At 42.4% G+C, this 15,873-nt stretch overlaps 1 protein-coding gene across 1 annotated transcript in view; it reads right to left on the bottom strand.

Moving 5' to 3' along the window:
• The window catches only part of KAT14 (lysine acetyltransferase 14), a 46,609-nt gene that overhangs the window by 10,646 nt on the left and 20,090 nt on the right, over nt 1-15,873 (bottom strand). Inside the window, exons 5-6 of the mRNA XM_025400179.1 lie at nt 14,789-15,208; nt 14,083-14,651 (exon numbers count right to left, since the gene is read on the bottom strand). Of these exons, the coding sequence (XP_025255964.1) occupies nt 14,083-14,651; nt 14,789-15,208 (989 nt within the window). The remainder of the gene's footprint in view (nt 1-14,082; nt 14,652-14,788; nt 15,209-15,873) is intronic.

The raw sequence follows: 15,873 nt of genomic DNA, 5'->3' as shown, positions 1-15,873 counted from the left end.
GTAGCAGAAATAACTTTCTGGGACATTTGAGTCTAGATCTTAAGACAACTGGTGGCTTGCTTCCACTTTCTTCCTCCTGGAGTCAGCTAGACCAGTTAATGACTAGAGGCCACAGGGAGATGGACTCTGGAGGAACAGAGGTTCTCCTGGTCATTCCAATCCCAAACTAGCTCCCAGGTTAATGCAGCACGAGTGACCCCAGCCTTCAGCCTACTAAGTAAAGAACCACCCAGTAGTACCCACTCAATCCACAGGATCAGAAAAAAGATACAGGTATCAAAAGCCACTAAGTTTTGGAGTGGTTTATAATGCAGCAACAGATAACTGAAACACCAGCCACTGAACTACTTACTGCACTGCACAGAATACTCTCATTATCTGGTTAATGTCTCAAGGTAAGTTCTGGGGAGCTCTATCCAAGTTATACAGACCCCTAACTTCTTCCCACTCTAGTGTAAACCGCTCCCAAAGCTGCCTGGATCCACTGCCTCCCATTGGTCTCTCTGCTCCCACTCTTACACCCATACTATCCACTCTCGACACAGAGGCCAGAGTCTTCTAAAAACACAAATTCACTTCCCTTGAGCAAAACTCCGACATGGCTTCCTACCACATGTTCAGAATGCAGTTCAAACTCCTTACTTATGACCTGCAGGATCCTGCAGGATCTGGCCCCTGTCACCCCAGTGGCCTCATTAGCCACCAACCTGTTCCCTCTGCCATCACTAGGTTCCAGCCACATACACCAACCCAACTCCTGCTTCAGGGCCTGTGCCTGGGCCTTCCACCCTGACCCTTCATCACCCTGGCTCCTCCTTGTGGACTTAGTTCAAGTGCTGCCTCCTCAGAGAGGCTGTCCTGAACCCCCATAGAGCAGTGCTGCCCGCTACTCCTCCACTGGCCCTGCGTTCACTCTGCATGATGTAATCTTATTTGCCTGGCGAGCTAGTTAATGTCAGCTCCCTGCTCAAGGATGTCCCCTGCCTAAGGACAGGGACTTACTCTGTCTTAGTTCACAGCAGATCCCCTGCTAGAATAGCACTTGGCACTTTTTGGGTTTTTTTTTTTTTTTTTTTTGAGACGAAGTCTCACTCTGTTGCCCAAGCTAGAATGCAGTGGCATCATCTCAGCTCACTGCAACCTCCACCTCCCGGATTCAAGTGATTCTCCTGCCTCAGTCTCCTGAACCGCTGGGACTACAGGCACATACCACTAAGCCTGGCTAATTTTTGTATTTTTAGTAGAGACGGGGTTTCATTATGTTGGCCAGGCTGGTCTTGAACTCCTGACATCATGATCTGCCCACCTCAGTCTCCCAAAGTGTGGGGATTACAGGCGTGAGCCACCACACCCCGCTTTTTTTTTTTTTTGAGACAGTCTCATTCAGTTGCCCAGGCTGGAGTGCAGTGGCATGATCATGGCTCACTACAGCCTTGACCTCCTAGGCTCAAGCGATCCTCCCACCTCAGCCTCCTGAGTAGCACATGTCACCACACCTGGCTAATTTTTGTGTTTTTTTGGTAGAGACGAGGTTTCCTCATGTTGCCCAGGCTGGTCCCAAACTCCTGAGCTCAAGTGATCTGTCTGCCTTGGTCTCCCAAAGTGCTGGGATTACAGGTTTGACCCATGTTACGGCTCTTGGCGTATGTTATGTACTTGACTTACATTTGCTGAATGGCAAAGTGTGGGGGGGAAAAAGCATCCCAATGTCAAATAAGTGTGAAAAAATGTTAAATGAGTTTCTTTAAACTTCTAGTTCTCAACAAAATGGAGAGCTAGGTGGGCTGCTTGGTCCCCTTCCAAGCCCATCTGAGAGACGCTCCAGACATGAGAGGGAAGGCAAAACACAAGGCTGGGAGAAAGCCCGGGGAGGTGACGGGTGGCTGGGTACAAGTGAGGCAGCAGACTAGAGAGGGCAGAAAAAGGCTCTGCCCCACAGATGGGTCAGGGGCTGCTTGGTTAAGCCATGTCCTCCCCCGAGCACTTCTCTGAGAGAGGTAGATCACTGCCAATCAACTTTGCCAGCCACGTATCGGCTGGAAGGTAACACCAGAGCGGCACTAGAGCCTTCCTGGGTGGAGGGTGGCCACCACTCTGGGCAGCCCCTGAGCATCCCACAGTCCTAGGAAGCAACACCAAGGGGAGATCAAAAGCAGCACCTGGGCGAGAGGTCCTGGGAGGTTCCCTGAGAGAAGACGGTGGCTGATTGTGGGAGAAAGAGAGGATGAGAAGTGGTTTTGCCCAGAACCTCCCATTTTACTAAACTTGCCGACAGGGTCAAAGGTGCTGAAAACACTAAGGGGGTATGAGGTCACAGAGGAAAAAAAAAATCAAGACTTGTAAATAAAAAGTGCAAGAAAATCGCCAGGTGCGGTGGCTCATGCCTATAATCCCAACACTCTGGGAGGCTGAGGTGGGTGGATCACCTGAGGTCAGGAGTTCGAGACCAGCCTGACCAACATGATGAAACCCCATCTCTAATAAAAATACAAAAATTAGCTGGGTGTGGTGGCGGGCGCCTGTAATCCCAGCTACTTGGGTGGCTGAGGCAGAACTGCTTGAACCCAGGAGGCAGAGGTTGCAGTAAGCCGAGACCACATCACTGTACTTCAGCCTGGGCAACAACAGTGAAAATCCACCTCAAAAAAAAAAAAAAAAAAAAGGTGCAAGAAAACAAAAGGATAACAAACTAAACAAGCTATTACAGGAAAAGGCACACTTAATTTACCAAACAGACAAGAATTTTAAAGTATAACAGTCATCAAAGAAATGCAAATCACAACTGCAATGAGATACTACACTTCATACTCACTAGGATGGCTACAATAAAAAAGACAGACAACAACAACATGGCAAGGATGTGTGGCGAAATCAGAATCTTCATACCCTGCTTGGTGGGAATGTAAAACGGCACAGCCACTTCGGAAGACAGTCTAGCAATTCTTCAAAAAGTTAAACATAGAGTCACATTTGACCCAGCAATTCCACTCCTAGATCTACACCCAGAGAAATAAAAACGTGTGTCCACACAAAAACTTGTATACATATATTTAAAGCAGTATTTAAGTTCATAGTCAAAAGGTAGAAACAACCCAAAAGTCCATCAACTGATGAACGGACAAACTAAATGTCTATCCATACAATGGAATATTAAGCCATATTTAGGAATACTAATATATGTTACAATATGGATGAATCTTGAAAACATTATGCTAAGTGAAAGAAAGTGTTCACCAAAGGCCACATATTATATGACTCCATTTACATGAAATGTCCAGAGTACGTAAATCTACAGAGGCAGAAGTCAATTCATGGGCAGTAGGAATAGGGAGTTTTGGGCAGTAGTAACAGCTAAAGGGTTCAGGGCTTCTTTCTGGGTTAACGAAATGTTCTAAAATTGATTATGATTCAACTCTGTGAATATATTAGGAACCCGTGAATTGTACACTTTAAATAGGTGAATTGTAAGGTATATGAACTGTATCTTAATAAAGCTGTTATGGAAGAAAAAGCATAAGAAATAGCCTCCAAGGTAATGGAGGAGCCTGGAAGCTGGAATGAGTAGTTATGAAGCATCTCTTATTCATTACCAGATATTAAACACATGATCACTGAAATAAAGCACTCAACAAATGATGTCAGGGACTGGTTAAGGATCTCATTAAAGAAGCAAAAGAAAAGACAAACAAAAAAAAACAAACAAAAAAAAGAAGTAATGGTGTTAACATCCATACTCAGAGTCCAGAAGAGGAAAAGATAAAGGAGGAACATATTTAAGGAAGCAATAATGGGGAATTTCCTAGATCACAGCAGCATATCCAAGGACTTCTGGTTTCCAGTCTGGCAGGTAAGAAGCTTAGAAGTCATTCCTCCAGTCTAACAAGTAAACCATTGAACAAACTGAAAAATCAAGAACTCTTGTAGATCTGTAAAAGACATGAGATAACAAGGCAAACCACTGCCCTCAAATTTGGAGAGTAAGAGAATCACAGCACACGGGAGCAGAGCCTCTGCAGGAACCAGCATCAGGCGGAAAAGCCCTGAAGAACTGAAGAACTGCTGAAGGCTCAATGCGGACAAGTGGATAAAAACTTCACTCTGCAAGGTTTACCTCCAGAAGTTGGACCAGGTTCTCACAGTGAATTTCAAAGAAAACTCCCCTCTTGATTCCAGCTGGAGGATGGGAAAAGGAACCATCTTAAAATAAAACAAGCATTGTGTTCTTAGTAAACACCTGCCCTCAGGAGAAGTTATTTTTATCAGAGCCTAACCTATTGGGATTTAATCAGAGCCTAACTCACCCGGGGGAAGAGAAATACCTTACTTCATACCCTCTAGCCATCCTGTCCCAGCTGACTGGGGAGGAAACTGAGAAGCACTTTTGGTTCCCAGCCCAGAGCACAGGCTCAAAAAAGACTGAGAACTACTCACAGAGCTATAGAGGGCTTTCCCTGCCCACACCTCCCACATTTCCAACGGCCTACTTATCATAGCTCCTCTTACCCAGAACATCATCTTCCGCTTTCAACAAAAAATTACAAGGTATACTACAGGTAAAAAAACACAGCTTGAAGAAACAGAACAAACATCAGAACCAGACTGAGATATGACAAAGACGTTACAACTACTGGACTGGGAATTTAAAATACAGGCATACCTCAGAGACATTGCAGGATCCATGCCAGATCACTGCAATAAAGTGAATGTCATAATAAAGCAAGCTACACAAATTTTTGGTCTCCCAGTGCATATAAAAATTATGTTTAAGGCCAGGTGTGGTGGCTCATGCCTTTAATCCCAGCACATTGGGAGGCTGAAGTGGGAGGACTGCATGAGTCCAGGAAGTCAACTGCCAGTTACAGTGAGCCATGATTGTGCCACTACACTCCAGCCTAGGTGACAGCGTGAGACTCTATCTCAAAACAAAAAAAAAAAGTTGACACTATATTGCTGTGCGCAACAACAGCATTATGTCTAAAAAAAAAAGTATGACTTAATTTTAAATACTTTATTGCTAAAAAATGCCAATGATCATCTGAGCCTTCAGTGAGTCCATCATTTTACTGGTAGAGGCTCTTGCCTCAATATTGATGGTTGCCAACTGATCAGTGTGGTGGTGGCTGCTGAAGGTTGGGATGGCTGGGGTAATTTCTTAAAATAAGACAATGAAGTATGCCACATTAACCTGCTTTTCCTTTCATAAAATATATATATACACACACACACACGTGTATATATATATATATTTTTTTTTTTTTTTTTTTTTTTTTGAGACAGAGTCTTGCCCTGTCGCCTAGGCTGGAGTGCAGGGGTGTGGTCTCAGCTTACTGAAATCTCCACCTCCCAGGTTCCAGCAATTCTCCTGCCTCAGCCTCCCAAGTAGCTGGGACTACAGGTGTACACCACCACGCCTGGCTAATTTTTGTATTTTTAGTAGAGACAGGGTTTCACCATGTTGGCCAGGCTGGTCTCAAACTCCTGACCTCAGGTGATCCGCCTGCCTCGGCCTCCCAAAGTGCTGGGATTACAGGCATGAGCCACTGCACCCGGCCATGTGATGCTGCTTGATAGCATTTCACCCACAACATAACTTCTTTCAAAATTTGAGTCAAGCTGTGCCACTAACTTATCAACTAAGTTTATGCAACATTCTAAATCTTTTGTTGTGAAATTTCAACAATGTTCATAGCATCTTTCCCAGGAGTAGATAGCATCTCAAAAAACCACTTTCTTTGCTCATTCATAAGAAGCAACCATTATCCATTCAAGTTTTATCACGACATTTATCGGTCACATCTTCAGGCTCTACTTCTAATTCTAGTTCTTTTGCTCTTTCCACTACATCCACAGTGAATTCTTCCACTGAAGTCTTGACCCCCTCAAAAGTCATCCATGAGGCTTGGAATCAACTTCTTCCAAACTCCTGTGAATGCTGAAATTTTGACTCCTCCCATGAATCACAAATGTTCTCAATGGCATCTAGAATGGTGAATCCTTTCCAGAAGGTTTCAGTGTCTTTGCCCAGATCCATCAGAGAAATCACTATCTACAATAGCTATAGCCTTACAAAAAGTCTTAAATGATAAGACTTGAAAGTCAAAATTACTCCTTGATCTACGGGTTACAGAATGGATGTTGTTTTAGCAAGCATGAAAATAATACTAATCTTAAACCTCTCCATCAGAACTCTTGGGTGACCAGGTACATTGACAATGAGCAGTAATTGTTTGAAAACAATCTTTTTCTCTGAGTAGTAGCTTTCAATAGTGGGCTTAGAATATTTAGTAAACCATGCTGTAAACAGATATGCTGTCATCCAAGCTTTGTTGCTGTATTTATAGAGCACAGCCAGGGTAGATTCAGGATAATTTATAAGGGCCCTAAGATTTTTGGAAGAGTAAATGATCACTGGCTCCAACTGAAAGTTACCAGTTGCATTAGCCCCTAACAAGACAGTTGGCTTGTCTTTTGAAGCTCTGAAGCTAGGCACTGACTTCTCTCTAACCATGAAAGTCCTAGGTGGCATCTTCTTCAACTAGAAGGCTGTTTCATCTACAGTGAATATCTTGCTTAGTGCAGCCACTTCCATCAATGATCTTAGCTAGGTCTTCTAGATAACGTGTTGCTGCTTCTACATTAGCAATTGCTGCTTTATCTTGCACTCTTTTGTGTTACAGAGTCAACTTCTTTCCTAAACCTCATGAACCAACCTCTGCTAGCTTCCAACTTTTCTTCTGTAGATTCCTCCCTTCTCTAAGCCTTTACGGAATTAAAGAGTTAAGACCTTACTCTGGATTAGGCTTTAGCTTAAGGGAATATTGTGGCTGGTTTGATCTTCTATCCAGACCACTCAAACTCTCTCCATATCAGCAATAAGGCTACTTCGATTTTTTATCAGTCGTGCACTCACTGGAGTAGCACCTTCAACGACCTTCAAGAACTTTTCCTTTGCATTCACACTTTGGCTAATTGTTTCGCACAAGAGGCCTAATTTTTGGCCTATCTCTGCTTTTGAAATGCTTTCCTCACTAAACTTAATCATTTCTAGTTTTTTATTTAAAGTGAGAGAAGTATAACTCTTCCTTTTACTTGAACACTTAGAGGCCATTGTAGGGTTAACTGACCTAATTCCAATATTTTTGTCTCAGGGAATAGGGAGCCCCAAGAAGAGGGGGAAACATGGGGAACAGCTGGTTAGTGGAACAGTCAGAAAACACACATTTACCAATTAAGTTCATTGTCTCATATGGGTGTGGTTCATGGTGCTCCAAAACAATTACAATAAGTAACATCCAAGATCACTGACCACAGATCACCATAAAAGATATAATAATAATGAAAAAAGTTGGAAATAATGCAAAAACTACCAAAACATGAGACACAGAGACACAAAGTAAGCACACACTACTAGAAAAATGGTGCCAACAGACTTGCTTGACATAAGATTGTCATAAACCTCCCATTTCTACAAAATGCAGTATGTGAAGTACAATACAGCAATATGAATAAAACAAGGTATGCCTATAATATGTTTAATATGTTAAGGGCTTAATGGACAAAGTATACAACATGCAAGAACAGATGGGCAATTAAAACAAAGAGATGAAAACTCTGAAAATGAATCAAAAAGAAATGCTAGAGATAAAAAACACTGTAACCAAAATGAAGGTTGCCTTTGATGATGGGTTCATTTGTAGACTGACACAGGTGAGTACAGAATCTCTGAACTTGAGGATTTGTCAGTAAAAACTTCCAAAACTAAAAAGCAAAGACAGACAAGATAAAAAAAAAAAGAACAAAACAGACTATCTGAGAACTGTGGAAAATTACGAAAGGTGTAATAAACACACAACGGGAATACTAGAAGACAGAAAGGGATAGAAGAAATATTTGAAGCAATAATGACTGAGAATATCCCCAATTTAATGTCAGACACCAAACCACACATTCAGGAAGCTCAGCAAACACCAAGCAGGATAAATGCCAAGAAGCATATAAAATACCTCTGACCAAAAGAACAGAGTTGTCAAGTAAGACAAATGAGAACAAACACAATTTCTGTGTTTTGGATGTGCTGGAAAATAAAAAAATAGAAAAAAGAGTATAAAGCTTTAAAAAGAGAAAATAAAAGACACTTAACATGCACTTATTAAAGATCAAAAACAAAGAGAAAAATTTTAAAGTTTTAGGAGATGGGAGAATAAAACAAGGAGTCCACTTAATTGATAAGAAACAAAAAAAAAATTTTTTTTTGAGAGACAGTCTCACCCTATCACCCAGGCTGGAGTACAGTGGCATGATCTCGGCTCACTGCAACCTTTGCCTCCCTGGTTCAAATGATTCTCAAGCCTCAGCCTCCCAAGCAGCTGGGATTATACGCATGCACCACCAGGCCTGGGTAATTTTTTTATTTTTAGTAGAGACAGGGTTTCACCATGTTGTCCAGGCTATTTTCAAATTCCTGGCCTCAAGTGATCTGCCTGCCTCGGCCTCCCAAAGTGCTGGGATTACAGGAATGAGCCACTGCGCCCAGTCAAAAATGTCTATTTCTTATCAATACCAGGGTTCTTAGGAGTGACACTGTATGTAAGATGATAATGAAGTCATAATTTCAAAATATCAATGGAAAAAACAAAGTAACAATTTTATGACTGCTATCATTTAAATTAAAAAGTGAAATGAAGATATTCTTAGTCACGTAAGTTTTCAAAATTAACCTCAAAAAGCCCATATTTTTAAAGAACTGTTACAGAAAGCAGTCCAGCAAGAAATTAACCTAGAAAGAAACAATGGGATGAGTGAATAATTTAGTAAAGATTTATGTCATTTAAGTAAGCAACACAAAAGAAAAAAGAGATGAATGCATGAAAATGTACTTTTTTGTTTGGGGGGACAACCACATGATATTAAAAAAAAGAATAAGGAAAAATGAATGTATCTTAAGTTAGGACCTGTAAAAAGAATAAAAATAGAATGTATAACTTTCTTTATGGTACAGAATCAACATCACATAGACTGTTTTCTCTGATCATAATACAACATTACAAATCAAATCAATTACCAAAACATAGCTTAAAATTCTCATGTATCGGCCGGGCGCGGTGGCTCAAGCCTGTAATCCCAGCACTTTGGGAGGCCGAGATGGGCGGATCACGAGGTCAGGAGATCGAGACCATCCTGGCGAACACCGTGAAACCCCATCTCTACTAAAAAATACAAAAAACTAGCCGGGCGAGGTGGCGGGCGCCTGTAGTCCCAGCTACTCGGGAGGCTGAGGCAGGAGAATGGCGTGAACCCGGGAGGCGGAGCTTGCAGTGAGCTGAGATCGGGCCACTGCACTCCAGCCCGGGCTACAGAGCGAGACTCCGTCTCAAAAAAAAAAAAAAATTCTCATGTATCTGAAAACTAAAAAACAGAACTAAATAACCTTTGGGTTAAAGAGGAAATAATGAGAAAAATTACAAAATGCCAAGTACTGATTGGAAATAAAGTAACATTATTTCAAAAGTCAAGAATCACAGCTAAAGCAGCACTTATTGAGAAATTCATAGCTACAAATATATTCAAAGAATAAATATAAAACAAGAGTCTGGATTGAATAAATGCATTTATAGCCACCCCCTATGTAAATACATTAAAATTTATACTAAAATTCCAAGTTAAGACCAGGTTAAAACACAAGCATATAAAGCTTTACTACTTCCCAAAATCCCACTGAAACTACAGAAGCTGACTTAATTAGAACAGTAACTGGTAAGCAGATGGACAAATAGTAACTGATTTAACACCAAAATCCTGAAGTGGCTTCGAGTAAGTTAAATGAGAACTAACCCAATCTATACTGCAGAACCTGCTAAAATCTAGGCGGCAGCAGCAGATTCCTCTGGAACTGGGACCAAATGGGACAACAGAATAAATAAGGAGCAGGCAAACGCCATGTGGAAAGCAGTATAATCCCCAGATCCCTCTACTCCCTCTTGCCGGGTGGCCGCCCTCCCCCAGAAGCCAGGAGGTCTGATTTCTACAGAAGGCCTAACGGGCTCCAGATGGAGGGCGGAGGTGTGAGTACCTGACAAGCTGAATGCTAAGGTCTCTCTTCCCCCACTTGGCAACCAGCATCCTGAGCCCAGAAGATTCTTCCCCGGGACTCTGACTAGATTCAAAGGAAAGACCTAAAGGAAGTGCAGTGGTCCTCAACAGAGGTCTCACCTAGACAATGTGGCTGTATATGGAATTCCCGGTTCAACCTCATTTAGCCAGGGTCTTTTCAGTATGTAGGTCTCAAATTTTACTTCCCATGCAGCTTTTCTCTGGAAGCCATTAAGAACAAGGTAATAAACCTATAACAAGGTAAAGATGGGCCACAGGAAACAGGAGATCAAATACAGAGGATGGCAAAAGAATCTCTAGTGAGGGGAAATCCCAGCACCCCTGCTGAGTTTCACAACGAAGGGTGAACAAGTGTGACCCATGGGCAGACATACTGTAGAATGTAGAAAGTTTCCTCTTCAAAGTTTTCCTTCTTGTTAAAGAATAAATCCTAAGTGTTAGAAATAATAGTTTCTTTTGAAGACTAGCTTTCTTCAAGCCTCCTTGCCTTGTGCTAATAACTCTTTGTTAAGACCTATCCTATGTAACCGCTGGACATGCTCACCAGCACGTTCCACAGTCCATGTCCCTTCCTTATTTGGAAATGTTATTGCTTCCTTAAACCTTTTGTAAGCAACTTCTTTGTTCTTCTCTGCACTTACCTATTTAGGAAAGTTTTAGGCTATTAGCAAATCAGGTATCAGTTTAAGATTGTGAGGTCCCGCTCCAGCCAATGGATGCAGGACACAGCAGTAAGGACGACCCAAATGCGTTAAGGGATAAATATGTCTGCTTTTCCTTTGTTCAAGTGTGCTCTTGCTTTTGTTCTATCTGCGATTGAGCACCCTTTCTACAGAAAGTAAAGATGGCTTTGCTGAGAGATCTTTTGTCTCTGTGCTGACTTTTCTTCACAGCACCGATTATCTATTTCTAACAATTTTGGTATTTCTAATACATACTGAGGCTATCATACTTAAGTCCTTGCTGCCACTGACCATCTTTTAACCCTACAGCATCGTGGCCCAGAAATCTTATCTATGCTCAGCTTGTCTTCACCATGTACAGGTGAGCCTCCTGTACACCACCCATGCCCACTCCAAGGACCAGCTGATGACGCTCACTCCACAAATAACTGCTTTGACCTTCTGCAAGCTGGAAGAAAGCTGTCAGCTCAGGCAGGAAATACACAGGATCCCACTTCCTCTGCCCAGATTTCTGCCGTATCTCTGGTATACATCACAGCCCTGGCTGATGCATACACTATGCATCATGTTTCCCAGGACTCCCTAGTGACCTTGGCCAGTGACTTCCCCAGAAGGCGTTCATGGAAGCTGAAGCCAGAACTCTGTAAGTATTAGTTTCCTGGGGCTATAGGAACAAAGCACCACAAACTGGGTGGCTTAAAACAACAGGAATTTATTGTCTCACAGTTCCAGAGGCCAAATGTCAGAAGTCACAGTGTGGGCAGGGCTATGCTCTCCTGAGTATGCACTAGGGGAGAATTTGTTCCATGCCTTTCTCTTGGCTCCTGGTGCTGCCAGCAATCCTTGGTGGTCTTGGCTAATTATATCTGCAAAGGGCCTATTTCCAGATAAGGCTGCATTCATAGGTACCCCAGGGTTGGGACTTCAACATATCCTTTAGGAGGACACAATTCAGTCCACAACAATGACCCAGAATGACTATTTAGCTTATCTTCTCCAGGAAACTTCATCGAATAGTGGCAATTTCCTTACACAGCTACATTTGTGCTTGCTACTCAGTATTTTTTTAAACTAAAAGTATATCTTTTAGAGACATACACATTTAAAAAGCAAATGAATAATTAACACTGTAAGTCAAAGTGGCTTCCTCTCAGAGGAAGAGAAAGTACACAGGAGACTTCTAAGGTGTTTACAACACTCTTTATCCAGAAGATGAATACATGGGCATTTATTTTATTAATATCTAAACTATCCCATATTTCTATGCCACCTTCTATCTGTATGACACATCTTAAACAATTTAAAAAATTAAGTATAGGCACTAAACAGGCCCACAAGAACAAAGAACAGGTGAATATTGGCCAGGCACAGTGGCTCATGCCTGTAATCCCAGTACTACTTTGGGAGGCTGAGGCGATCACCTGAGCCCAGGAGTTCAAGACCAGTCTGGGCAAGATGGTAAGACCCTGTATCTACTAAAAATAAAAATAAAAATAAAATTAGCTGAGTGTGGTAATGTGTGCCTATAATACCAGCTACTTGGGAAGCTGAGGTGGAAGAACTGCTTGAGCCTGGAGTTCGGGGCTGCAATGAGCTGTGGTTGTGCTGCTACATTACAATCTGGGTGACAGAGGGAGACCATGTCTCAAAAAAAAAAAAAAAAAAGAACAAGTGAATAGATGACTAACAAAAGCATATGAACAAGCAGCAAATGACTTACCAAAGAAAGTCAATACCTAAGCCAGTGGTGAAGCTAAGCAGGGTGATTTACAAAACACAGCCTCAAGGAAGTGCAGTCATCCAAGGCACCAGCCTTAGAGCCTGGGGGTATGACTATGATTAAGAGGTTCTTTAGGAGGTTAAAGCCTCCAATTATACCCCTATAGTAATTATACTGCCCACATCTAGGAAATGATCTTTCCCTCCACAGGCAGAAGACTGGAGAGGCTCAAGAGGGAGATCCTGGACACAGGAAGCCAAGGGTGGGAGCACTGTACCGAATACAGGGAGAGTCAGTTTGATGGGCTCCTAGGCCCTCCCCACTTGGCCAGTTAATACTGTGCTTCCCAGGAAAGATGGGAATTAGGAGAAAAAAGAAAAGAGGATCTATCTGGAGTAGGAATCTTGGTAGACTACAGCCCACAGGCTAAATCCAGCCCACTGCCCATTTTAGTAAAGTTTTACTGGAACACAGCCACACTCATTCACTATGGCTCTCCAATCACAACAGCAGAGTTGAGGAGCTGCGAATGAGATTTTGTGGCCGGCAAAGCCTAAAGTAATTACTATCTTTCAGAAATACTTATTTCTTCACAGACAAAGTTTGCCAACTTTTTATCTACAGGGTCCAATATCCAAATAATGGGGAGTTCTAAAATGAGAGAACAGAAAAAATAGAAGATAGGAAATCAAGACTTTTCCATACTCAGGAAAGAAAGTTTCAAACTGAAAGGGCCCACACACCACATGTCCAGCATAAGCCCTACATAAGCCCTACATATGGCACATCACTGAATAATACTAGAACACCAGCAATGAAGAGCAGATCCCACTAGCTTCCAGAGAAGAAGAGAGAAAAACGTGCAAACTCCAAACAGGCAATTCACAAAGAAACAACCAGGAAATTTAGCCTCACCTGTAACCAAAGAAATGTAAATAAAAAACAAGATTTCACTTTACAGCCAGCCAATTAGCAAAATGTAAAGGCTGGTTGTTGTTGAGTGCTAGCAAAGATATAGGGAAATAAGGCCTCTTGTTCCTCCCAGTGCGAGAGTATATGCAGGTAGTTCTAAGTGGAATTAATTGTTCCCAGAAGCATCCACAAAACTTGGGTTCCACTGACCATCCTTTGAGCAACACTGCTACCACACTGATCCCTTGGCTGCTATTTCTTCATGTTGTCCTACGCAGATGTCTACACACCTCAGATCCTGTGCAGCACAGTGTCTGAGACACCGTCACGGTCTCAACAAATTTGTCAAAGCTATGACACAAGTCATGTATAGCTATCCTCAGAGAGAGAGACAGACAGATGAACCAAACTTATAGGTTATGTTTGAATGCCCAAAGGAAAAGAAAAACTCAAATGTATTCAAGTGTACTTATAATGAACAATTCTGAAATATAAAGCCCAGCGATTTTTGTATTTTTTTCCCTCGCACTTTACTTTTCTCTTCCCAAATTACTCAGGATTTAAAAGGTCACAGCATAACCGTGTCCAATGCCTGGTGCTCCCTGCCCCACCTCCACTCCTGCCCCCACCAGCTTTACAGCAAGTGCTTGCATTCACCTGGTATCGGTCAAGGATTCTGAAGTCCTGACAGGTAGTTCTGTACGTGGCTTGTCCAGCTGGAAGTCTGGAAACTCCTCCTTCTTTGGCTCCATAAATCCCATCAACCAACAGAAGAGCAGCATTAACAACTTGATCCAAGTCAAAAAGTGGTAATCCCCTATCTCTTTTTGCTTGTCTGACAATCAGTTTGCGCTTCAGTCTCCGAGCTTCCGGAGTCATGGCAACAGCACCGGGACAAGCTTCCAGCCTCTTGAGCAGGAGCTTTTCCTCGTAGATGCTCACGGGAGTATACTTGGGCTCTTTCGGCTTTGTGTCCTTCTCCAGCTGAGGCTTCCTCTTTTCTCTAGCCCTTGTTTGCAAAGACATGTTTGAATCTGTGTCTTCACTGTCAATATCCATCCTGTCAGGTTTTTCCTCCTCACTCTCTACCTCCTGCTTTATCTGTTCAGGGCCTCTGACCTTCTTTCTGCCCCCAACCACTGGCCCAGAAGCTACTGACCCAGCAGGGGGTGGGACATACTCCATCCCTGGGTCTATGACTCCATCGCCTTCCATCTCATCATCATCTGTGCAGAGTACAAAACAGTGTCATCAAGGCATGGGAAGGAAGAAACGCAGAGCACACAGCCCACAGGGTGAAAACTTGTATAGTTATACCACGGCCCATACCCAAAATAAAAGACCAAAGCAACTAAAGTCTTACCATGAAACAAGGCTTGTGGGGGCATCACATCTGGAATCAGATCTGCTTCTGAAAGCAAGCTAGGCGTGGCAGAATGAGAGGCAGGTGTCCCGGGAGCAGAGAAATCCAGAGAAGGAGAAGGAGATGGGCTTGTCAGTGGGGTGCGGTCAGAGGAGCTCAAGGAGGAAAAGTCAATCACTTCGCCTTTTTCCAGAATCACATCTGGCCTGCGGCCTCGGCTTATGAATTTTACAGGGGTAGAAGACGTGCTCCTGTCAAGAAAGCCAGCGGCCTCCTTCTGGGCTCTTCTAATGTCTTTTGCTTCCTGAGTTCGAGACCTTTTCTCTTTTAATTCCATGGCAGATTCCACAGGATTCCGACTTGCTCGTTTTCTAAGTCCCTCAACAGTAATGATGGGATCTAAAGTTGGTTTTGAGGCTGCTAGGAAAGAATAAATACAGGCTGAGTATCCCTCATCTGAAATGCTTGGGCACAAGCATGTTTTGGATTTCAGATGTTTTCGGATTTTTGAATATTTGCATTATACTTACGGCCTAAGTATCCCAAACCCAGAAATCCAAAATCTGAAATGCTCCAAATGAGCATTTCCTTTTAACATTATGTCGGTGCTCCAAAAGTTTCAGATTTTGGAGTGTTTTTGATTTTGGATTTTCAGATTTGGATTGCTCAACCCATATCTAAATTTTAAAATAACTACTCAACTTTAGTTTCCTTTGCTAATTTATCATTATGCATAGTATCATGTTCAAGAAAGAGAAATGTTCAATGAATGCCCTAACTAAAAAAGACTTAGATATCTCTTGAGAAAAAAGAAGTTATACTGCAAATTTAAACAAATAAATACTGTCTTTCACCTACTGGAACTGGTAAACATTAAAAGTTTAGCCAGGCGTGGTGGTGCACGCCTCTTAATCCCAGCACTTTGGGAGGCTGAGGTGGACAGATCTTAAGCCCAGGAGGTGGTGGCTGCAGTGAGCCAAAAAAAAAGTTTGATAAAGCTCAGTAAATGTATGGGGAAATGGGCATTTTTATGGGCATTTCAATGGGCACTTTTTTTTTTTTTTTTTTTTTTTTTTTTTTTTTTT

This window comes from Theropithecus gelada, chromosome 10 (assembly GCF_003255815.1).
Source record: "Theropithecus gelada isolate Dixy chromosome 10, Tgel_1.0, whole genome shotgun sequence".
Lineage (NCBI taxonomy): Eukaryota > Metazoa > Chordata > Mammalia > Primates > Cercopithecidae > Theropithecus > Theropithecus gelada.
This window is presented reverse-complemented; position numbering and strand designations above follow the sequence as displayed.